The 26,866-nt window shown below is 35.3% G+C and overlaps 1 protein-coding gene across 5 annotated transcripts in view; it reads right to left on the bottom strand.

The window, feature by feature from the left end:
- PALS1 (protein associated with LIN7 1, MAGUK p55 family member) overlaps positions 1–26,866 on the bottom strand; it is a 94,510-nt gene that overhangs the window by 19,838 nt on the left and 47,806 nt on the right. For all 5 annotated transcript variants that reach the window (XM_045451322.1, XM_045451325.1, XM_045451323.1 and 2 more), the window contains exons 3-8: positions 23,511–23,719; positions 16,072–16,149; positions 14,839–14,985; positions 13,197–13,358; positions 11,440–11,517; positions 22–205 (exon numbers count right to left, since the gene is read on the bottom strand). In XM_045451322.1, the coding sequence (XP_045307278.1) occupies positions 22–205; positions 11,440–11,517; positions 13,197–13,358; positions 14,839–14,985; positions 16,072–16,149; positions 23,511–23,719 (858 nt within the window). The remainder of the gene's footprint in view (positions 1–21; positions 206–11,439; positions 11,518–13,196; positions 13,359–14,838; positions 14,986–16,071; positions 16,150–23,510; positions 23,720–26,866) is intronic.

Raw genomic sequence — 26,866 nt, 5'->3', positions numbered from 1 at the left:
TATACTATATTGTCTTTTTACCTGGAACAAGCCCAGCTAGAGGTTGATTATCTTCGTCCCCTTCTCTATAGGCTTGCCACCAATTTGGATCTTCTTGACTGATGACATGAAGTATATCGCCTTTTTGAAAAGATAGACCTAACTCTCGACATGGAACATAAGGGTCATCTGAGGGGTCATAGTCAAAATGAGCTTTCACATGGATCTAAAAGATAAAAAGGGTAAAAATCAAAACAACAGTAATGATGAAATGGCAACACAAAATATTCAGCATAAATATAATCAAAATGTTACAATTTTATTAGTGCAAAGCAATTATGAGTTGAAAGAAGGGAGGTTTAGTTAAGTAACTGCAGTATTTTCTCAGGCTTGTTTTCTTCAGTTAAGTTCATCACTCTGTTGATTACAAACATGTACTAGAGTACAAACAACAAACAAAAACTGTATAAAAGTATGCACAGGACTGCACTGTTAGCTGCTAACTGAGCCTGAAGTGCTAAGGGGCCTCAAAGGCTTGAGAGAAGCAGAAGGAATGTAACTGAGACCCTTTCCCCCTCTATTCCTGACCTTTGAAAACAATGACTCTGCAGTAAGGTATGTAATTTCTAAACCACTACTATCTAGAAATGTGGACTAAACCTCACCACATCTGTCACCTATGCAGGAGAGTGTCAGTTTCCCTGGTGCTGTTACCCTTCTTGAATACACTGTCAGTGCGACTGTGCCTTAAACTTCTCTCAGTGTTTCTTTTAAAAGGGATCTGTTTAGGTTCATAAACAATCACACCCCAAACTGCTAAAATCACCTAAATCAAGTTTATAATAAATTCCTGTGTATTCTATTTGTAGGCTTTGAAATTTAACTAGTTGTACGGTTATAATTTTTGCTAACAATTTTTCTGCATATCAAAAAAATGTGTTACACTTGCAGCATTAAAGGTAGGTAAGAATTCACATGAATCTTACTGAGAGCTAAGTTATTCCTATACTATTTCCGCCAATATACCTCTGTAAGATGTAACAAAGTTGTCTTAATTTTAATAAAGTAAAAAGAATTAATATTAATATTCTCTTTAACTTTCCATTATAATTTTCATCCAGCCTGTTAAGTGACATGTGGCATTTCCAAAATCTGTAAGAAGTCCATTTTCATCTAATGAAATCCAGCACCTATATGCAATGAGTGTTTCTGCCCCATAGAGGTTAAACTTCAGGTTTCAGCTCAATGAGCCAAGCAACTAATTGACAGCGTAAGAATTTTATTATTCGGAGTCCTTTTCTATCCAATTGTTATTGCCTTTTACATCCTCACCATAATTGAGGCCACCTATCATAAAAATAATACTGGTCTGCTTCAAGAATTGTTTTATGAAAGTACAGTATCTTTTTTCAGCTCCTAAAACACAAAATTGAGTATTTTCAATCAATGATGATGGATATATGAAATGTGATAAAACACTTTCTAAGTGATAGAAATATATCTCTATCTATCTAATCCATCTCCCTCCATAAGGCATAACCAAGAATCCTCATGAAAGTAACAGCCTCTTTCAGAAATTATGCTTGAGGGTGTCTTAAATATTTTTATAATTTCAGACAAATATTTTACTAACTACTATATATAGGAAATGAGAAAATCCAACTCCCAATATAAAACTGGCAATACTGAAATAAAGCAAATGATCCAGTTAAAAATGCAGAACTTACATAGCTAGTCTGCTTTTTTGGGGTTATCTTTTCATGGATGTACTCCGTAAGTTCAAATAGTACACAAATTCCACAAATGAAACATACCTGTATAACCAACATGCAAATCAAGAACGAGAATATCACCAGCACGCAAGAAGCCCTGACTCCTGTACCTTTTGGTCACTAACCACTCTATGTCCTCCAAGGGCAAACATCATCCTGATTTCTAGAAGCATAGATTAGTTTTCCCGGTATTTTGCTTCATACAAATGGAATCACAACGTACACACTCTTGGATTAAATATGGTTAAGAGACCTCTTTCATTTGGACTGTGTTCTGCTGCATTCCAGCTAGAGAGTGCCCTAAAGAGCCTTACTGTTAATGTGAAAACAGAGTTTTAACACCTTGAAAACTCTGCCAGGTAAAACCAAAAATAAATTTTAGAAAGTTATACAAAAGTAGCAGAGAATCAAAACACAGTTGAGACTTTGAATCAAAACACAGTTGAGATTATACATACAATTTATAACCTTGGCATAAAATGTAGGATAATCTAGAAGTCCCTGTCAACTATCCCTGTCAACCAACCTTCCAAAATCTGCTTAAATTGTTGCCTTTTTAGCCAAAGAGTCTTAGGAATCTAATTATGGAATCACAGGGATTATTTAAGGAGGTAGAGAGATTTTTGTTATCAGGCTTTTATTTTATTTTATTTTAAAAAAAATTCTTTTTTTCAACGTTTATTTTTTTGGGGACAGAGAGAGACAGAGCATGAACGGGGGAGGGGCAGAGAGAGAGGGAGACACAGAATCGGAAACAGGCTCCAGGCTCTGAGCCATCAGCCCAGAGCCTGACGCGGGGCTCGAACTCACGGACCGCGAGATCGTGACCTGGCTGAAGTCGGGCGCTTAACCGACTGCGCCACCCAGGCGCCCCGACAGGCTTTTATTTTAGACATTTAGGAGATCAGACTAATTTGGTCACCTGACTGACGATTTTATCAAATAGCTTTCTGAAAGCAATACAGAGCATGTTTTCAAAGTGTTCTGCTAAGATCACTTGCCTAGAATGTTTATCAAAATACTAAATTCTTATGCCACATCTCCGACTTCGACTCTGCATTTTAACTAGGTTCCTCGGATAACTGTTATGCACATCCCATTTAAAATGTACCCTAGTGCCTGGGTGGCTCAGTCGGTTAAGCATCCAACATCAGCTCAGGTCATGATCTCATAGTTTGTGATTCGGGCCCTGTGTTGGGCTCTGCGCCGACAGCTCAGAGCCTGGAGCCTGCTTCAGATTCTGTCTCCCTCTTTCTCTGCCCTTCCCCCGCTTGTGCACTGTCTCTCTCAAAAATAAATAAATAAGCATTTAAAAATAAATGAATGAATGAATGAATGAATGAATGAATGAATGAAAGAGAGAAAGAAAGAAAGAAATGTACCCTAAAATCTTAGGGAACTACTACCCTAAGGGAAACTAATTAGACCACTGTGGAGGCTGTATCTAGTTCAACGACCTTTGCCAAAGTCCAACAAAATCAGCCAGAGATGCTTTTCACTCTACTCCTGCTTGGGGTCACCCCTTGACCATTCAGATATAGCTGGTTTGGAATGGGGCCTCTCTTTGTGTAGGCTGAGGAACAGTACAGAGGGGAAATGCTTTGCTTATATGACAAGTTTATCTAGAGCTGTATACAATGTACCCTAAAATTAAGAGCAGAGCAAAAAAAAAAAAAAAAAAAACAAAGTTTTTTCACAGCAGAGCTTGACCATTTGGTTGAGCTAAAGTCTGAGCATTGCCTTGTCATACTCTATGTGACTTCTATCCATATATTCTACCGATCAACTCTTATCAGTGCTAGAAGGTATCTCCATCCATTTTTCCTCTCCAGCTCCTTTAGTGGCTATTTTTTTTTTACCATACAAAGGAAAACAAAGCCTTTTTAAAATGGAGAGATGCTGACCCTTCTAGAAGACTCCAGGGTTTAACAATGCTGCAATATCAGTACAATGTATCTCATGATCAAAATATTGTTTGGTTTCAAAACAAAACAAAATCTTGTGTTTATATACAATTACCTTCCAGCCCAACATTTTTCTCTGGGCCTTTTCATAGTACCTGTAAACTATTCACATTCGAAGTCCTAATGATGGGGATATGGTAAAAAGATAACAATTCATCAATTTATTTACATCTTTCCTAAGGGAGTCCATGCTCCAAAATAATTTTTCTTTGTAATTTTTATTTCTGTATTTCTTATTATAGATTTATCTTGAAGTTTTAAAATTATTTGTGGAAGAGAAAAGAATGAAAGTCTATCTATCTTCCTTTAGCTTTGGCCTAAACTCTACCCCTTGCTCACACTGTAAAATTAAGGGCAGCATCAAGAAAAGCCTTTCCAGTGTGTTATAACAGTTTCCAAATTCCTCCTCCAACCCTAGATTCCTCCTCCCGATGCCCACTCAAGGATTATCTTTGTCTGCTTCCATATTTTATATGAGAAGTTTTGGGTATCTGTGGGACATCCAGAAGTTGTTTAATAGAAGGGAGACAGAAATATGAACCTTAGCATAACAGCAAACTTAACACAGCAATTGCCCTAACTTGAAAAGGGATGTCCATCTAATATACACCGAAATTTCATAAAAATCTTAAATTTTTAAAAAATGTTTATTCTTGAGAGAGAGAGAGAGAGCAAGAGAGAGAGCAAGAGCGAGAGCATGAACGGGGGAGAGGCAGAGAGAGAAGGAGACACAGAATCCAAAGAAGACTCCAGGCTCTGAGCTGTCAGCACAGAGCCCAATGTAGGGCTCAAACTCACAAGCCGTGAGATCATGACCTGAGCTGAAGTCGGATGCTTAACCAATTGAGTCACCCAGGCGCCCCAGTATTCATAAAAATCTTACTGCATTATAAAATTCCAGATCCTCTTCCAAAGGAGAGAAAAAATTAAGATGAAAATTAGAGAATACATTTTATACTTCTTAACAGAAAAGTAAATACATTTGACAAAGGCAGTTGTCAACTCTAAAAACTGTGAACATCCTTAATCATTTTTTTTTAAACTGTAGAATTTCTTGCAAACACATAATACATATAAACAGACTGCTCCCCTGACCTGCTCTCCCCACAGTAAATACAACTATAGCCCAGATCTCTCCTTAGAATTACAGACTGATACATTCAATTCTATGTACTCAGTATGTCCACATGAATGCCCTTCAACCTGGAAAATGGACCTCTTCATTCTTCTCCCCAAATCTATTTCCTCCAGACTTCCCTTTAGTAAGCAGCACCACTATCCACTCAGTGGGTTATTCAAGCATCCTTGCTTCCTCTTTTACTCTCTGCATTCTTTACAAGGTCTTGCCATCTCTACTTCTAGAACACAACCTGATCTATTTTCTCTATTGCCACTGCTATCATCCTAGTTTAAGCCATCATCATACTTTATAATGATTTCAGTTTCCTAAGTCTCCTTGCTTCCCTTACTGGCTCTACTAATCCAATTTCCACACAGCGGCCAGATGATTTTTTTTATGTGTATTTATTTTTGAGAGTGAGCATGAGTGGGGGTAGGGGCAAAAAGAGAGCAGAACAGAGGATCTGAAGTGGACTATGCACCGACAGAAGAAAGCCTGACATGGACCTCAAAGTCACAAACCATGAGATCATGACCTGAGCTGATGTAGGCCACTTAACCGACAGAGTCACCCAGGCGCCCCAAAAATTATTTTTTTATTTTTTAATTTTTTATTCTTATTTATTTAAATATATGTTTTAATGTTTATTTTTGAGAGAGCCAGAGACAGAGCACGAGCAGGGGAGGGGCAGAAAGAGAGAGGGAGACAGAATCTGAAGCAGGCTCCAGGCTCTGAGCTGTCAGCACAGAGCTCAACATGGGGCTCAAAATCACGAGCTGTGAGATCATGACCTGAGCCGAAGTTGGACACTTAACCAACTGAGCCACCCAGGCACCCAAGAAATGTTTTTTTTTTAATACAAATCAGATCATGATACTAGATTTAATATCCAAACTTCCTGCTGTGGCTACAGAGATCTACTTGACCTGGTCCTACCTACCTCTCCAGCTTCATCTCTTTGAATCCTCTCCCCACCTTTCCACTCCCCCACTTTCCTCCACCTCCAAGGATTTCCAAATAGAAAGGTCTTCTGGCAATTAATAGGCCTAGCTTCAACTCTTCTTGCAGGTCTCAGCCTCATGTTGCCTCCACCCAGAGGACTTTCCTGACCACTTAATCCTATTTCTTTTTATTCTTCAGTGTTCAAGGCTGCTTATTTCCATTTTATCATTTACTACAAGCTATGGCTATTTTATGTCATGTTAATTATTATCAACTCCCTGCTTAGCATAGTGCCTAGTACACAAAAACAAGATTTTCACTGTAAGGAAAAAACTGGGGACCCCTAAGAATAGATTTCAATTATTAATACCATTTGGCTAGTGGCTAATTCTGTGTTTTGTATCCCTGACCTGTGATTTTTAGCATTCTCCTTTCCTAAGCCTATAAATTCCCCTTAAACCACATCTCTCTCCTATCCTCCCATCCCAATCCCCACAAATGAAGACTTCAGTCATGTTCCCAGTCTTCTTAAAGCTGTAAGTCTTCTGTAGGCAAAAGAGACCCTATGGCAATTTAAAACACTAATGTCTTTAGTATGCTTTTATTGTACTCAGAATCCAGTATCATTATTTATATAGCTACTAACAAGTTTTTTTTTTTTTTTAAGGTTTATTTACTTTTGAGACAGAAAGAGAGAGAGAGCACACACGAAGAGGGGAAGAGCAGCGAGCGAGCAAGCGAGAGAGAATCCCAAGCATGCTCCGTGCTATCACTGCAGAGCCTGATGTAGGGCTCGAACTCACAAACCATGAGATCATGACCTGGGCCAAAATCAAGAGTTGGATGTTTAACCAACTGAGCCACCTAGGCGTCCCAGCTACTAAGACGTTAATTCATCTATAGTTACACTTTTCTATCCTGGTATTCTAATTATTTTCTTTAGATTGATAATAAACAGTAATGCAATATTTAGTGGCTTTGTGGGACATTACCTGTTCTACTATACACTGTTAAAAGCATAATTTCTGGAATAAGCATAAGATTTAGTCCTTAGTCACTTATTAATAGTGGGCTTGGGCAATTAACTTGACCTAAGTTCTAGTTTCAATGCCTGTTGAAGGGGTTAAATAAAAATACCTGTATCTTTACAGGGATGCTGTGGGCATTAAATGAGGTAAAACCTATAAAAAACAATTAGTACCATACCTGGTACTGAGTAACTAATCACAATAATAGCTAATATTTATTGGATAATCAATAATCTCTGAATTTTCTAGTACATATTCCATCACTAATAGGCATTGTGACCCCTCACATTTCAATTTATTTCTGTTAGATCAGAGCACTGGACTACATGAAAAAAGTGCCTTCATGTTCAAATATTTTATTTCTGCCTTCCATATTATTTCAATTATATGGTAGACTAATCTAGAGTTTTGCACACTTGTCTGAGAACTCCCAACTTTTTTTTTCAAGTCAATGCAGACAGAAGGAAACTGCCATTTAAATGATGTTATGTTGGGGCACCTGGGTGGCTCAGTCAGTTAAGCGTCTGACTTCGGCTCATGTCACGATCTCATGGTTCATGAGTTTGAGCCCTGTGTCAGGCTCTGTGCTGACAGCTCAGAGCCTGGAGTGTGCTTTGAATTCTGTGTCTCCCTCTCGCTACCCTCTCCAGCTTGCACTCTTTCTCAAAAATAAACAAACATTAAAAAATAAATGAATGAGGGGCGCCTGGGTGGCGCAGTCGGTTAAGCGTCCGACTTCAGCCAGGTCACGATCTTGCGGTCCGTGAGTTCGAGCCCCGCGTCGGGCTCTGGGCTGATGGCTCGGAGCCTGGAGCCTGTTTCCGAGTCTGTGTCTCCCTCTCTCTCTGCCCCTCCCCCGTTCATGCTCTGTCTCTCTCTGTCCCAAAAATAAATAAACGTTGAAAAAAAAAAAAATTAAAAAAAAAAAAATGAATGAATGAATGATGCTGTTTCCTGGGACAAATGTGCCCATCACCCAGAAGTGAACTACAAAGGTGCCAAGACTCTTGCCCTCTGTGACTGATAGAGCAGCCACTGGTTGCTATGTGTGATGCAAAAGAAACCTAAATAAAGCAATACTTCTGATAGAGCTGACTCCTGCCCTCTGTGATGTCATAATTCAGCAAGTAAATATAGTGGGGTTGGCAGATAACTCCCATTTTCTCTTAAACACACATTTCTTCAAACATCACAAAACATACATCAGAAAGATACCTTTTGCTGCTCTTAATAGATCCTGACTTGTACCATAACAGTGGTCAATAAATTGTTTTAATTTCTTAAATTCAGCAATCTCACAGATAATTATTCTGCATACTCTCCAATAACTAAAATTATAATTTCCTATCACTGTTTTCTTTGTGTAAGCTTTAATAACAGTAATTCATTTTCAGCCAGTTAGGTTTGATAAAAACTTTCCAAGAGATATGGCAATTTTGAGAGTTCTTAACAATTTAAGAAGGAAATGAAGGAAAAAAAAATACTGTACATCATCTTTTCATTTTGAAAAGCATCTCTAACCTAAAGACACCTACAGATTGAAAGTAAGGGGATGGAGAACCATCTATCACGCTAATGGTAAACAAAAGAAAGCCGGAGTAGCCATACTTCTATCAGACAACCTAGACTTTAAAAAAAGACTGTATCAAGAGATGAAGAAGGGCATGTATATCATAATTAAGGGGTCTATCCACCAAGAAGACCTAACAATTGTAAACATTTACGTGCCAAATATGGAAGCACCCAAATATATAAATCAATTAATCACAAACATAAAGAAACTCATCGATGAAAAGCATCTCTACCATCAAATGCTGAATCAATGTGGGGCTTAAACTCACAATCCTGAGATCAAGGGCCACATACTCTACTGACTGAGCCAGCTAGTCACCCCCAAAATACTGTATTTTAAAATGGATAAACCTTCCGTCTTTTCCTTTCTCTCTGTCCCTTTATTATTTTTTTTAAAGCCCAGATAAGTAAATGCATATTCTAACCCTCCTCTGTGAAGTCTACTCAGATTGCAGAGCTACTTTTGAAATTAAGGCCTCGTTTACAGGGAAAAAGGCATAGAGAATGAGGCTGATGGAATTCAGGGACAAACTATTTCCTCATTTTTCTTCCTACAAAGCACTTTAAACAGAAGGAAGCTTGCAGATGCAACATCAACTTCACTATGTTCCATAAGGAATGAAGGGAAAACATGGAATGATAGCCAAAATATGAAGCATAACTGTGATGAAATTTTTTTTTTTAATTTAACGTTTATTTATTATCGAGAGACAGAGAGACACAGAGCGTGAGCAGGGGAGGGGTAAAGAGAGGGAACACACAGAATCTGAAACAGGCTCCAGGCTCTGAGCTGTCAGCACAGAGCCTGACGCGGGGCTCGAACTCATGAACTGTGAGATCATGACCTGAGCCGAAGTCAGTCGCCCAACCGAGCCACCCAGGTGCCCCATAACTGTGATGAAATATTGACAAAAAAATGAAACTGTGTTCTTTCAAACCATTATGCTTTTGTAGAAGTTAATAATAACAGACGCAATACACATCAGCCTTCTACATCAACTCAGCATTTTGAAGTCTGTAAATTTCCGAACAGCTTTACTGAGAAATAACTCATACATTATAAAAGTCACTACTGTACACAATTAGATACTTTTTATTAATTCAGAGTTGTACAACCATGAACAATTTTGTAACATTTTTTTTATCACCTCCAAAGGAAACCTCATACTGATTAAGAATCACTCCCATGCTCTCCTAACTCTCCATTCCTACACCTAAGGATCTACTACCTCCTGTCACTACCAATTTACCTATTCTGGACATTTCATATAAATGAACCAATATATGGCCTTTTGTGACTGGCTTCTTTCATCTAGCCTAATTTTTTCAAGTTCACCCATGTTATAGCAAGTATCAATACTTTATTCCTTTTTACTGCCAAATAATATTCCCTTCTAAAAATGGATAGATCATATTTCATTTTCCATTCATCAGGTAGCAGACATTTGGGCTGTTTCTACTTTGTGGTTAATAAAATAATGCTGCCATGAACATTCACATACAAGATTTTTTGAGGATGTGTTTTCAATTCTTTTGGATATCTAAGAGTGGAACTGTTAGGTTGTATGAAGTTTGTCTTTTACCATAGCAGTTGAATAAATGTTTAACATAAAGAGCAATAGATATTCTAAAATTAAAGCTGTACATACTTTGAAAAAGCACTTTTTCCTCCTACACTAAGTATGTTTAAGTTAAATAAACCACCTATAATGACAGAAAAAGAAGTTGCAAGTCATAAAAATTCTGGAAGAAAACTATGTTTTATTTTTTACTTTTCAGAGTTTACTAACTTTGAAATATTAATATTTATGTTTATTTAAATGAGAACTGCTGAATTTACCTTTTACTTGAGTGTTAAGAAATAAAGAGACATTTCTAAGACTCAAAAGTAAACATATATGTACAAGTTTTTGTGTGGATATAAGTTTTCAATTCCTTAGCATACCAAATGAGACAAAAACATATCCACACAAAAAAACCTGCATAGGACTACATGGATGGAACAAGACGGTATTATGCTAAGTGAAATCAGTCAGAGAAAGACAAGTATCATATGACTCACCCATATGAGGAATTTAAGATACCAAACAGATGAACATAAGGGAAGGGAAGCAAAAAGAATATAAAAACAGGGAAGAGGACAAAACATAAAAGACTCTGAAATATAGAGAACAGAGGGTTGCTGGAGGGGTTGTGGGAGAGGGGATGTTTAAATGGGTAAGGGGCATTAAGGAATCTACTCCTGAAATCATTGTTGCACCATATGCTAACTAACTTGGATATAAATTAAACAATAAATAAATTAAAAACCAAAAACCAAAAAAAAAAAAAAAACCAAAAAAACCCAAAAACCCAAAAAACCTGCACAGGGATGTTTATAGCAGCTTTACTGATAACCACCAAAACCTAGAACCAAGCAAGATAGCCTTCAGTAGGTAAGTGGATAAGCTACCGTATAACCAGACAATGGAACATTATTTGGCACTTAAAAAAAAAAAAAAAAAAAAAAAAAAAAAAAAGGAGCTACCAAAAGCTAAGAAAAGACATGGAGGAAACTTAAATGCTTATCACTCATGAAAACAGCCAGTCTGAAGTGGCTACCTACTGTTTGATTCCTCCCATATGACATTATGGAAAAGGCAAAACTATGGAGATCAGTGGTTGCCATGGACTGGGGTTAGGAAGTGCCGATTAGGCAGAGCAAGACAATTTTTAGGGCAAACTATTCTGTATGATAAAATGATGGATACATATGAACTATACACTTGTCAAACCCATAGGATGTACAACACCAAAAGTGAATCCTGATGTTAACTATGGTCTTTGAGAAATAATGAAACCGTCGATTCATCAACATAACAAGTGTTCTACCTGGTACAGGATGCTGATAGTGGAGATAATTATGTGCGTGTTGGGGCAAGAGATATGTGAGAACTCTGTACTTGGTGTTCAATTTTGCTGTGAACATAAAGTACTCTAAAAAAAAAAAGTTTGTCAATTAAATAAAAAAGTAAACAGTAGCCACCAGAAAATAAATAATGGGACATAAAAAAATCACTTACTACTGTTTCCTTGGCTGGAGGAGGCTTGATCTGTTGACTGGGAATCAGAACAAATGTCAGAGTACCATGCATATCAGACTGCAACAGAAAGATTAGGTTATTTAAAAATTGCCACTTACAAAAATCATTCTATGACCTTATAATCAATATTCCCTAAACTGGACTATTCTGGATCCCCTAGAACACTTTCTAAAAAGTTGGTAAAGATGAATGCTGTTTCATAAGGAAGCACAAATTGGGCCTTTCATGAACTCCATTATATTAAGCTACTCAGGAATGGGACATTCTGCAATTCTGGTCCACCACAGAAAGCAACTTAGCTTATAAGTCTTTGGTTTTTGTATTCCATTTGGTGTAAGCTTAGAAAAATTGCACAGTGAAGGACTGAAAGATACCACAGTGCTATAACAATTCTAGGTTATCTACTCTGGCACACATCAATTTTAATAAAGTATAACTTGAAATAGTAATTGTGACCAGGATTAGAAAAATGATGCAAATATACACATATTCTCACTTCCCAGATACATGGTCTCTGTCATTCATTCTATTTTTTAACTGTATGTAGTTTTACTGTCAGGTAACTATTATTTCCCAGTACACCACTGACTGCCTTGTTCAGATACCTCCAACCTGAACAGTAATCACAAATTCTCCAGAGATAGCAGGGAGCAGTGTTCAACATAGAGACAAGAGCCAATAAAACAAGGCCTAAAAACAATGACCACTGACACTGCTCTACCAAAGCAATGAATGAGTTTGGGTGAAAATAAGGACATTTTATAGATTCTTCAACAAACATCAATAGATAAGACAGATTCTATTGTAACAACTGATATTAAATAAATAAGAATAGAAGTCTGGTTTGTGGATATATACAAAGTGATCAAACTGCCCTCAAAGACAGACTATGAAATGGCTTCCTGATTATACCAGCACTGTCCAAAAGAACTTTCTACAACGTTCTAATACGGAAGCCATTAGCTATATACTACTCTTGAACACCTGAAATGCAGCAAATATGAATGAGGAATGTAATTTTAAATTTTACTTAACTTAAATCTAAATAACTAGCACCAGGAGCTAGTGGTTATTATGTTGGGCAGTGTACATCTATACCATTACTATTACCTAATATCATTAAGGAAACAGCAATCAGTTGAAGAGAATTAAAAAAAAAAAAAAAGAACTTAAAAATGATAAGGGTATGGACTTTGTTTTATCACTATTTTCCTACTGGCTAGCACATGGTAGGCACTCAATAAATATATGTTGAAGAAATAGTTATATTGTGATTTCAGAGGCAATATACATAGTAGTAATAAAGCTCAAAAAAAGAAAAAATCAGTGGTAACCACCCCAAAATGAAACTCTACTAATAAGTATTACAGAAATAATTATATCATGTGAAAATTCAGTTAGAAATTGTCTAAGAATTTTTAATATTTTTAAAATATTTTGTTTTGAAGTCTAATTACAAAGAAAACAGCTTTTAAGAATCTAACAGTTCTTTTTATTTTTTAACATTTATTTATTTTTAGGAGACAGAGACAGAGCATGAGAGGGGGAGGAGCAGAGAGAGAGGGAGACACAGAATCTGAAGCAGGCTCCAGGCTCTGAGCTGTCAGCACAGAGCCCGACATGGGGCTCGGGCTCACAAACCATGAGATCATGATCTAAACCGAAGTCGGACACTGGGTGAGCTGGGTGAGCCACCCAGGTGTCCACCTAACAGTTATTCTCCTGTATTAACTTACCAACAAGTCAAAAACCTCATTGACATCTTTCCCTCGAATTTCAATGCCATTAATCTCCAGAACTTCATCTCCTTCATGTAATAAACCACTTTTCTCTGCAGCACCTCCTTTTACTATCCGACTAATGATGACAGAATCCATCTCATTACGAACTGTAGCACCCTAAAAAAGGCAGTATGTAATTTTGAAATAGAAATGCACTTTTTTGTTAAACATTTCTTCATTAATTTTTTTTCTATTCAACAATACTAGCTTTCAGTTATCTTGAAAAAAAAAAAAACGAAAACAAAAAAACCTACCTTACACAACTAGAGTAACCATGGTAATTAGCTTTGAAAGTTCATCATTTTCCTTATATTTTGTTTCAGACACACTATATATTCATTAGAATCAAGCAGACTTCTGAAGTATACAACAACAGAAATATGCACTTAAAAACAACGTGAAGACCTATAATCAAATTTCTTCTCTAGATTCTGGATACTATTCATGGTTATACTATATTTAGACGTACTTTGTGAACATGATTTGTAACTATAAAAGTCCTTTTTTAAAATTCAAAATATGATTAAGGGATGAATAATAATCTGCTTGATTATTCAAACATTATATATTATAGCTGCAACCAATTCACATTTAAATGTATCAAACATTAGCATTCATTACATAAATTGAAAGCACAACTGAAATACATATGCTCAAAAAATGGAAATATGAAATATGGATTAAAAGCTTAAAAGCAGACAGAGTTCGTAACATTTTTCTCCTAAACTTTAAAAAAAAATGTTTTTTTTAATGTTTAGTTTTGGAAGAGATAGACAGAGGACAAGCAAGGGAGGCACAGAGACAGAGAGAGAGAGAGAGAGAGAGAGACAGAATTTGAAGCAGGCTCCAGGCTCTGAGCTGTTAGCACAGAGCCCTACTCAGGGCTCAAACCCAGGAACTGTGAGATCATGACCTGAGCTGAAGTCAGATGCTTAAATGACTGAGCCGCCCAGGTGCCCCTCTCCTAAACACTTAAAATTTTCTTGTAACTTTCCCAATTTCTTTTTCTGTGGGGGGAAAAAATCTAATTACATAACTGCCCATAAGGTACAGTCCCTAACTTATGTACCACACTATTCAAGATGTAATTTGAGACATTGTTTCTCTGAAAACAAAAGAAAGAAAATTGAGACAATGATAGCAGATTTAGAAAAGAGATCGGAAAAAAAAGTTTTACATATGACAACATTAAAAAACAAAAAAATTAATATTAACATTAAAGAATACATATTTCTAAATATATGTGGAAAATATAAGTAACTGTATTTCAAGAGATTTAATGGAATGAAAATATCAGAATTTCTAATTGTTTTTTTAAAAAGCTGGGAGAATAAATGAAGCAGATAATTTGTCCCTTCTTTGTTCCTCAACAATTATTTTACAAGCTATTATTTTCATCAAATCATAGGTAAGAAAACATGAACAAATTTTTCTCAACTGAATAAGGAACATGAGCAAGAGCAAGAACATAAAAGAACTCCAGCAAATCAACCTCAAAAAGAAAAACTACCAGAAATGTAAAGGGGTCTTCAATTATCTGCCATATAGAAGATCTCTGTGTAGAAAGGATCTCAGATCAGAGATGTGGAACACTTACCAGCGGAATATCTCGAGCCTTTTCGATACGAACTATTTTTACAGTTTCTCTTCCATACTGGCCAATGCTTTCATAAATTCTCTCATCTGAAATGGGCTCTAGCTGCATTTCCTGCTCAGCAACCTTATCATGGGCCAATAAAAGTGCCTGTTTCAAAGAAATCCACAGCATTTACAGTAGCAGCATGATTTCTGTAGAGAGATTTTTAACCTAATCATGTAGATTAATATTCTCATTTAAACCTTTAAAAGAGGTGCTATAATTATTTATTCAGATCTGTTTCCAAAGTTTCTAACTGAAGTACATATGCAACCCTGTGTCTTTTATAGCTAAAAATAAAGATGTGTTAAGTATAACAGGGTAACTCTCAGATGAGTTATCAAAGTCTAAAATGCTTATTAAACTTCAGGGGCACCCAGGTGGCTCAGTTGGTTAAGCATCCGACTTCAGCTCAGGTCGTGATCTTGCAGAGTGTGAGTTCAAGTCCCACGGCAGGCTCTGTGCTGACAGCTCAGAGCCTGTAGCCTGCTTCAGATTCTGTGTCTTCCCCTCTCTCTCTCTCCCCCTCCCCCCATTAACGCTGTCTCTCCCTTTCTCAAGAATAAACATTAAAAAATAAAATTTAAAAAATGCTTATTAAACTTCATAAAAACAAAATCAATTTAATGGACCAAAACCATAGAAAATTAAAATTTATGGAAAAATATAACCAAAAAAGGGGAAGAATTTTTTTAAATCTTTATTTTTTAGAGAGAACATGAGCAGGGGAGGGGCAAAGAGGGAGGAAGAAAGAGAGAATCCCAAGGAGGCTTCCCACTGTCAGTGCAGAGCCTGACGTGGGGCTCAAAATCAGAAACCATGAGATCATGACCTGAGATAAAATCAGGAGCCGATGCTTAACTGGATGAGCCACCCCCACCCAAGTACTCCCAAAAGGGGGGAATTTTTGTGAAAAATATAAACTTGTTTCAAAACTAATGTGGTTAATTTTAAATACAAAAATAGATAATCCAAAAAATAAGTAACTATATAAATATCTATATCTATATTATATATCTATATATATATTTCAACATAGTAATTTATTTTCCAGTGGGAGGTGTAAATAAAACAGGCTGGACAGATAATGTTTGAGGTTCTTTCTAGCCCTAAGAGATTTTGATTCAAAGAGATTTTGAATGCTAGAAAAATCACATATATATATACATACATATGGTTCTGTTCATTTTCTACCTGAATATGTGGAGCATTCAGCAAAGCAGTTAATTCTTGTCCTTCCTTCTGGTGGATTGGCTTCAAAACAGTTTGTACCTAAGAAACAAAAGATTATTTTTCCTAGGTTACAGGAAACATCACCAGCATCTATACAAGTCTTAAAAAAAAAAAAAAAAAGATACAATTTAAATTAGTAAAATCTACTTATAAGAAAGGAAAGCACTACAAAGAATTATAAGAGAAAAAAGGAATGTGTTTTTTCTCAGAGTTTTCCATCTTGCTATCATTGTTAACAGTGTTTTTTATTTAAAAAAATACACTAAAGATTTTGGTATTTATGACTATGAATGAACTGTGTTTTTTTTTTTTAATTTTTTAAATCTTTATTTTAGAGAGAGAGTACAAGCAGGAGAGAGGGGCAGAGGGAGAGAATTTTAAGCAGGCTCCATTCTCAGTGTGGAGCCTGACGTGGGGCTTGATCCTATGACCTTAGGATCATGACCTGAGCTGAAATCAAGAGTCAGACAGCTACTCAACCCACTGAGTCACCCAGGTGTCCCAAACTGTTTGCTTCTTGGAAGTTTCTATCAATGTACTATAAAATAGACTAAAGATGATTACATAAGGGAAGAAAAACTATCTTAACAGTTACTTGCTATTTTGTACTTTTAAAATATGTTTATATATTTTAAACCAGAGATGACACTTTAAAGAGTTACAGACTAACGAGATAAGCTTACATGAGAGTAATGGAACAATTACAATACCACAGGCACAGGTAATTAAAAAAGTCTCGGGGTGGAGCAATTCTTGCATTCATAGGAGAAACAATTATGATGAGTTTCTTTTAGCCTTTGTTTCCTTACCTATAAAATGGCACCTACCATTCAAAGTTTGAGATAATCCATATAAACTGCTTAGCACAGTACCTAGGCACACAGTAAAACCTTGGTCTGTGAGCACAATTCACTCAGGAAACCTGCTTGTAAACCAAAGCACTCATGTATCAAAGCAAATTTCAAGAACCATCGGCTCAGTTGTGATCATGTAATGTTTGGCATCACATTATTACTCATATTGTAAGAGACTGCCGTTTATCATGTTAAAATGTATTAGAAATGATTGCTTGGCTTGCAAGACACTCACAGAACAAGTTACAATCCAAGGTTTTAATAATAAATTACTATTTTAATACATTTCTAGATGTGAGTTATTCATATTTTAAGATTTCTATATTAATGTTCCTAAATTTCTATATTAATGTTCCTACACTTAAGTGTTAAAACAGTTTAACACAAGAATTATGTTTCTTAATGTTTTGACAGAGCTTGTACATAAAATCACCCGAGCATGGTGATTTTTTAAAGGTGGATTTCTGATTTCTTAATTTTAACTATATTTTATTGATAGTTACTTGTCTACTTTTTTGGGTTATCTGTCCTTAAATCACTTTGGCAATTTATATTTCCTTAAAAGAACCATCCACTTCATAGCACTTGGACATTTAACACCATAAAGCTGTAACTGTATTATAATTTTTTAATCTCCTATGTTTGCATTCATGCTTTTTTCTTTCCTGATGTTACTGGTATTTTTTTCTTTCATGTAACTTGGCAAAGGATTCTCTATTTTCTTGTACTAAAACCCAGTCTCTAATTTTAAATCTACTGTTCCTTCCATTTAAATAATGTAATTCCTGGGATGCCTGTGTGGCTCAGTCACTTAAGCGTCTGACTCTTGACTTCAGCTCGGGTCATGATCTCATCTCATGGTTCATGGGATCGAGCCCTGTGATGGGCTCTGCACTGACAGTGCACAGCCTGCTTAAGATTCTCTTTCTCCTCCTCTCTCTGCCCCCTCCCCTGCTCGTGCTCTCTCAAAAATAAATAAACTTAAAAAAAAATTTTTACAACTCAGACCAACAATCTGCTTTTTTAAGTGGTAAAAAAAACTCTGACAAGCTATTTTACAAAAGATAGGGAAACAGCCTATAAAAAAATGCCCACTATATGTTAATACAAACTAAAATGAGATACCATTACACATCTGCCAGAATGATAAACAGGAAACAAATATCAACAGGTGAGTGGTTAAACAAATTGCAGGATATTCATACAATGGAATACTACTACTCAGCAAGATGTTACAAATACTGATAAATGCAACACATGGATAAATATGAAAAAGAAGTCAGACACAAAAGACTACATATGATCTTATTCCATTTATATGAAATGTTCAGAAAAGGCAAATTAGTAAATAAAAACAAAACTGATCAGTGAAGGCCTAGGGCCCAGGAAGTGGGAAGGAGGTGTTACTGTCTGTAAAAGGCCATGAGGGAGCTTAGCAAAAGTCACGGATGCTTCTGTAACGATCACAGTGATAGATTACACAGGTGTATATCATGTGTCAAAGCATACTGAACTATACAATAAATGTACCCAATTTAAGCATATGTAAATTATAGCTCAATAAAGTTGGCTATCAAAAAAATATGTCCATAAACCCCAAAACTATGGGAAAATCTGGGTGTATCTCCTTTACGCTTAGTTTTACCGAAACAAGATCATACTATTTATATAATTTTATAACAGCATTTAATAACTACTTTTACTTGATATTAATTATAAAAACATTTTTCTATGTCATTAAATATCTTTTTCAATTCTAAAACAGAAATATAAACATTTTAATTTTTGTTGGCTGTCACTTACAAGATCACGTCCAAGCTCCTTAGTGTTATTCTTAGCATCATCTGATTTCTGCCTCTTCTCCAGCCCTATCACCTGGCACTCCTCATGCTATAACCTTTTTTGGTCCAGCCCCAAACTGCTGCTTCCTCCCTGCATGCATCAGGCTGTCTCCCTATGATGACCGTGAATGGTCCCTATGATGCCAGCTGTTCCAGCTACCTGAATTTGCTTAGGTAACATGTACTCATAAGTCTGAACAAACTTGATTTAAAATTGTTGATGGGACCAGACTGAGCTCATTATAGATGGAACTATTCTTTTTCAGCTTTGTTTGACTACTCACAGAATGGCTGGCAAACTGCATTCAATGTTTGACAAATTCAATAAAAGAGGACAGGAAGTCTTCCTTGATGTCTCCTTTACCTTTAGTCTCCATATAGGAACAATAGGTCCTATTAGTTTTCTATTTAAATATTTCTTCACTTCATGTTCAACTGCTACTCAAAATCTTACAGCTGGACAATTACAATAGCCTCCATATTTTATGCCTCCATTCTTGACCTCACACAATTTCTAAGTTTTTTGCTTTAAACTTTTCTTTACAGTGACTTTTTCATATTAAATTTGGGAAACATAAATATCAAAATAAGAAAATTACCTATCACCCACCACTTAAAGATAGCCTTCTTAATAATTTATTTTTTCCAATATCTCTCACATGCATGTTTGAAAAGGATGTTTGCATGTGTACAAATTATATCCATATTTTAATAGGCATCATGTTGAATATCAAATAAACCAATGTTTTTGCTTCTGAAAGTAACTAATTCAACCTATTGAAATTAGAAACAAATTCATAGTTTCCCTGTTCTCCCACTTTATATTTCACTATTATATATACTATTATGTTTTTACTTTTTCGTTGTAGTAGCTAGTCCCTCCAGAAAAATGTTAGTACTAGAGGCGAGAGTCTGTAGATTGTCCTGTTCCAAGCTTAAAAAGCAATGTGGTGGGTATTTCACCATTAGGCAAGATGCTCCCCCTTGATTTGATATTATTTATCAACTTAACAAAATGTACCTGGCTTTCTAAGAATTTTCACCACCAAGGGAAAGGTACTGAATTTATTTTCAGGTATCTTTTCTGCATCATCAAGTTGATCCTATGGTTTTTTCCTTTCATCTATTTGTGTAAGTTAATTATTTAAAAATATTTACCAACAAGGATCCATTATAAGTTAAATTTAAACTTATTAATACGGCTTATCTGGCCTTCAGGATCTGGACTCCAATTTTAAGACCATATCCTACCCTTTACTCATTGTTGAACAAATATGCCAGAAACTTTCTCAGTCACTATGATCTTTGTACCCTTTGCCAATGGAATGGCTTTTCCTCTTTCTTGGACTTCCTGGTAAATTCCCAATCATCCTTCAAGATTCAGCAACTTAAATTTTCTTCAAAATTTTTGCTTCCTCCCATCACTGCCCCTTGAATCAGGTACATCTATCACATGCTCTTGGTACCTTACTCATACTGCCATCACAGTACTTCTCATTAGATTGTAATTGATTCACTGTTCTTCCTCAGTGATAGCTTAACTCAACTTTCACTGGTCAATGGACATCTGGGTTGATTCCAGTTATTATCTGAATGCTAAAACAGTATTTGTACCTAAGCCTTTGTGTGGATACGTTTTCAGTTTTCTCAGGTATGTAACCAGAAGTGGAGTTGCTGGTTCATAATATATAGGTACGTTAAGCTTTAGTAGATATTGCCAAACATTTTCCAAAGTGGTAGTACCAATTTATACTCTATGAGAGTTTCGGCTGCTTCATAAGCTCACAAACATTTGATATTGCCAGTTTTTTTGTTTTTTGTTTTTTTAAGTCATTCTGGTGTCTCTGTAGTGGTATCTCATTTTGTTTTAATTTGTATTTCTCTGATAGGAATGATCTGAACACCTTTTCATACTTATTGACCATTTGGATTTTTTCTTTCTGTGTCTGTTCAAGTCCTTTGCCCACTTAAAAAAAAAAAAAAAAGAACAGTCTTTTTATTAATTTGTGAGAGTTCTTTTGGATTCAAGTTTTTGTTTATACATGTATACACATGTATATATCTCAATATCTCAAAATCAAATAATAAAATAAAATACTATTTCCTAGTCTGTTGTCTTACATTTTTACTGGACTAAGCAAAAAGTTCATTAAATGAAACCCAAGTTTTCAACCTTTTCTTGATAAAAGCACTTTAATGACAAAAATACTTGTTGTGGGGTTATTAATACATTTCCTATATTTTCAAAGATTTAATCTTGATTCAATATATAAATTTTATTATCTGTTATAAAATATTTAGTGTTTAACTGACACACAAAAAACTATAAAAATACTATTTTAAAGAGCTATAAAAACAGAGAACACTTCCTAATGTTTTAAGACATTCTTTCACTATATTCCTTGAATTTTTTTAAATTTTCATGTAAAAGTGATACAACTAAAGCATGAAGTAACCTCTTCTTTTAAATACTGCATATTAAAATAGTTGGAATTACGAATGCTAAAAAGCAGAACATTAGGTATTGGACGTATGAACAGCCTAGTTATTAGTCTTATGCCATTCACAAAACCTCACCTGACCTCACTATCAATATCCAGAAATATAAAACAGAAGGGTTGAATTAGGTGACTGCTAACATTTTTCCAGCTGTAAAATAAAGGCAATGAATGAGTCCATTTAACTTTTAGAATTTTGTTTTCAGATTTAAGACTTTTCTTTGATGAGCTCTGAGTATATACTTTTTTTTAAATGTTATGCACTCTAAGCCAGGGCTGCCACAGAGTTGTGCACGCACAGCTACAGGAAAGTTATTTACACTGCAGTACAACCACACACATTGTGACACACTGACTAGATTCATCAGTTTGTACTCATTTTAAGAACAGTCTCAGTCCAAGATAACTATCACCCACATATCTTACCACCACCAAAGCAACACAATCTCAAGTGTTACTGAAGATACTGTAAGGATGTGAAAGTAAACGTTCAGAAAGTCTCCTTGCTATGGCACTTTTAGAACTATGAATCATGTAAATACGTTAGCTATCTTAAAACTAATTTTCAGATTAATTTTTTAAAGTCCTCAACCCTTTCTCTCCCAAAGTATTTACTCTTTAAGCCACTTCTAGTTCTTTGTCTCACTTAACTCCTAAAACTTTTTAAGCTATGTATGCCTTTTTTATTCCTATTTCTTTTCACCCTTTCTGTTGTCTGTGTCACTTTCTTTAATTGGAACAATTCTGATCTCTCCTGCTTATTTCATTCTCTTTCCCACCCATTGTTCCATTCAACAAACAAAGGCCCAATAAGACAGAGAAAAGAATGATTATAATTATTTATCATGCATTCCTCCCAAACCTATACAATGAAAGTTACGCTGTATTTGTGAGTAAATAAAATCAAAGTAATGTCGGTTATTTTGATCTCTGCAAGGAAAGTAATTTTCAGAAAAACCATTTAAACTATAAGTAAAACCACAGAGATAATTTTTTAATTAAAATTTTTAAATTTTAATTTCATATTTAATTTCAATAATGAAAGATGAGCACAAAGAATGAGTTTCAACTAGCTCTTTTAAATTCGAGTGGACAGAAAACTTCCTCTCTAGGAACAGGACCTTATGTCACACTCTCCTGCCCTGGGTAATAATAGACTTCTCTCAGTTACTCTTGTCCACTGTATGCACCTAAATAAATAAAATACATTCTGTGCTCATTTGAAAAAAATGCCTCCTAAGGTATTTTATAGGTCTGTAGTTCTGAAAGTACTACTCTTCCCCAGAGCCCATTTTCTGTCTAGTGTCTGGGTTTAATCAAATAGATTTACTTGATGGGCTTCCAGAATTATTAGTTTTCATAATATCAAAATAACTTAAAATACTATAATGACAGAATTCTACCCCCCAAAACAGGAAATGACTTATATATATCTTTTTAAAACCTTCAATTTATTATTTTATTTCTAGACAGAGAGGAAATCTTAAGCAGGCTCCATGCTCAAGTGTGGAGCCTGACGTGGGGCTAGATCACACAACCCTGGTATCATGACCTGAGCTGAAATCAAGTCAGACACTTAACTGACTGAGCCACCCAGGTGCCCCTAAAACCTTCAGTTCAAAAGATGTTTGCAGAATACATTAACACTGAACATCAACACCAACAAACAGTAGAAACTAGAACTTCAATGTCAGCATGTTAACAAGAGAATGTCTCACTGTACATCAAAATTCAATTATTTTGGAGCTTCTATAGTTTTTAAAGAGGAAAAACTTCAAAGTATCTACAAGCAACAAATTTCAGAAGTTATATATTTATGACACCTGATTATCAGACAGAATTTTATCTCATTAGTACTCCTCTCAGTTTATAATGTATAATGCTTAAAACTATACATTTATAAAAGTACTAAAACACTTCCCTTTAGTAATTTAGACAAATATTTCTCTCACAATGTAAACATAATTTTATATATAAAACTAGAACTTCTTTTCATGAAACAGATCTCTGACTCTGAACTAAGTATGTATTTTTTCAGGATAAAATGCATTTGGCAAATTTTTCCTAACACAATAAATTAGTAACATGTGATCAGTAGTAATTAATTCAAACAAGCCTTATATTCACATCAGTATTTTCCAATAATACTGCCTTACTATCGCTAACAATTAGCTTGTATATGTCAAGCAGATGTTCAGAATACATACCTCTTGTGCAAGATCTTGTGCATTGGAGATAAGAGGAAAAGGAGGACTGGCCTTGTTCATGTGTACTGTGACAGCGTTGTGTATCTTAAATGCATTCTGGAAATCTTTATTTTGTACGAGTTGTAAAAGCAGTGAGATATCCTCCTGGCTCTGAGAATCTACCAAAGTATGTTGGATATGTTTAAGTGAAGAAAACAAGTCTTCCACTTCTAGTAGGAGAAGGAAAAGTATCCAAAAATTAATTGTTTCTGTTTTAATTCAACATATTTTAAGATAAACTTTCTTGAACCAATAACAATTTCTCAAAAAAAAGTTCTCAAAAAAAACTCCTTGCATATATTTTTGAGTTAATTCACTGTCATTTTAAAGCAGAACTCTACAAATTATACAAAATAGAATAACATTTTTTCAAGTGTTTTAAGTATAAAACTAATACATATGACAAAAATAAATGAGTAGGAATACAGACATGAATAAATAAATTTAAAACCAATAGTCCCATCATCTAGAAACTTTTTTTAACATCTTAGATCATTTCCTTTTTAAACAGTACTTTTTAATTATTTTCCTACATCACCAGTCTTTTAAAAACATTATATATAATTGCTCCATTACACTAAAGTTAAGCATTCAGGTTGCTTCCCTCCAATTTTTTGCTACTATACGTAATAAACATTTCAGTACATAACGATTGCTGAATACAAATTTGTCTGAGATTCTGATGTTTTCCTAAAATAACTCCTAGGAATACAATTTTTAGGTGAGATTCTGACCTTTTAAAGACCAAACAGCTTTCCAGGGAAGTTTTACTAACTTAATTTACATCCCATTAGCAATATTTTCCCCAATATTCAACATTACAGTTCTATAAAATCAATTTACTTAATGGAGAGGGTGAGATTTAGTAACATTTACCAGGCACTTCTTTGTGATTCATAAAACTCTTGTGAACATGAGTCTCCTAAAATTATATTGAAAGCTGTCGGCACATATTATGTGTGTGCATGCCTGTTAGTGTGCATATATAGCACATGTATTTTTCTGGGAGGGAGTTATCCCAAAATGGTTAAGAAACACGAGTTGTCTCTTCCCTGCCCCCCAGTAAGGTAGATGTATGCATGTGTTTGTATACACTTTGTCACATTTGTTGGCAACAGTTTTTTTCATGTTAGCTGTATATATGGTAGCCTTTACTACAGAAAAATTATTTCACTGTTTCTATACTTACAAACTCCTTCTCCCAGGTCATTAAATATCTGCCTATATTTCTTTTGGTTTCTACTTCATAATTAACTTTGACCTATCTGAAATTTACTTGGTAGAAATTTGAGGGGAAACTTTAACTTCAATTTTTTTCTTCCAAGTGGTTAACAATTATTGTAATACCATCTACTGAATAATCCTTCCTGTTCCACTGATGTATGACACCAACAAATTCTTACATATAATGATCTGTTTCTAGTCCACTGGTCTAATCAGAACCACAATATCTTATTATAGTAGGATTACAGTCTTTCCTCATATTGATAATACAAGTACTTGCTCGTTACTTTTTCAAAAATGTCTCTTAACCATTCAAAATGAGTTACAGAATCACTTTTCAAGGTACTTCCCAGTGTCTCCCATTTCTGCAAAAAAGAAAAGTCCTATTGAGATTCTGACTGAAACTAAACCTGTATACAAGTCTGGGAAAAACTGACAGTGGATACTACCTGTCTCATACTCAGTCACATGGGAAAAACCCTCTCAGCTTAAGTCTTTTTTGTTAGTTTTCTTCATGTAAGGTTTGCAGAAAAGCTACTAATTCTTATACACGTATCTTATAACCTACTACTTAACAGTTAAGTTTTTTCATAGATTCGAATAGTTCTTCAGCTGATTCCTGAGGTTCCTTATCTTTTCCCCCCAATCAAAACAGGTTTAGTCCTTATAAAATAAACAGATATGCTCTTTAGTAATCTAAAATAGCAAATAATCTAAAGCAGCAAATAATGGGGGGATAAAACTGGAGAGTCAAAACTGTCAATCAGATAGGCTAAGGAGCTGTGACCCAGAGCAATATAAAACTTAAAAAACAGCTAGAATTTAACCATAGCTAAGATGGATGGCATCTTTTTTTTTTTTTTCATGTGCATTTATTTTTGAGAGAGGGACAGAGCTCGAAAAGGGGAAGGGCAGAGAGAGAAGGAGACCTAGAATCTGAAGCAGGCTCTAGGCTTTGAGCTGTCCACACAGAGCCCGATGTGGGGCTCAAAACCATGAGTTGTGAGATCATGACCTGAGCTGACGTTGGACACTTAACCAAATGAGCTACTCATGTGCCCCTTTAAGATGGTATCTTTAACAGTAGACAGAAAGAATACAGGTAAAGGGAACTGGGAGATGTTGGTCAGAGCACAAACTTGGTTTTAAGGTGAATAAGTTCTGAGGATCTCTATGATGACTATGTCAATAATACTGTATTGTGTACTTGAAATTTGCTGAGTAGATCTTAAGCATTCTCATACTACACACAGTAACTGAGGTGATGGATGTGTTAATTAACCATGTATACATCAAATTATCACATTATACACTTTGGATAAATACAATTTTGCTCGTCAAATATACTTCAATAAAGCTGGGGGGTGCAGAAAAAGGTTATGGACTATCAGATTCGACCAAATTCAAAGAGGTCACCATGGAATTACTAAGCTAATAAAGAATTTCTAAGAGCATAAAGAATTCAATAGGCTTAAACTATCTTTAGAGCAAAACAGGAAAACATTTAATTAAAAAGGAAAAAGAATTACAAAACCAACAAAGTAGTTAAGATACTTGGGAGACTATCTTAGATTTCACTGAGTGGAAAATAAAATTCCTGTTTTAAAATTTTAGTAATTAAGAGCTCCGACTGGCTGTTGGGGCAATGAGAAAAATCAAGGGCTTCAGATCTCACTGCTCCCTGAAATCAATACACAACTTTATTCAGCCCAAAAGATAACCATCTATTGTCTTTTTAACCCCAAGATATTTAAACTTTTAAAGGCAAAGGAACTTTTGCATTAATCTCTTTTGTGTACCAAAGTCACCCATAAACAATACTGACATTGTAAAAAACAAACAAACAAACAAACAAACAAAACTCTATTGTTGTATCTTCCAGCTAGAATTACTGGTGTTAATTTGTTATACTGCCTTTCAGATTTTTTTTTTTTCTTTTAAATCTGGGGCACCTGGGTGGCTCAGTTGGTTAAGCATCATGATCTCACGGCTCATGATCTCATGGCTCAAAACTGTGTGCTGACAGCTCCGAGCCTGGAGCCTGCTTCGGATTCTGTGTCTTCCTTTCTCTCTGCCCCTCTCCCACTCACACA

Source organism: Leopardus geoffroyi, chromosome B3 (genome assembly GCF_018350155.1).
Source record: "Leopardus geoffroyi isolate Oge1 chromosome B3, O.geoffroyi_Oge1_pat1.0, whole genome shotgun sequence".
In the NCBI taxonomy this organism is placed as follows: Eukaryota; Metazoa; Chordata; class Mammalia; order Carnivora; family Felidae; genus Leopardus; species Leopardus geoffroyi.
The sequence above is the reverse complement of the archived record's forward strand: the minus strand, read 5'-3'. Positions and strand labels throughout refer to the sequence as shown.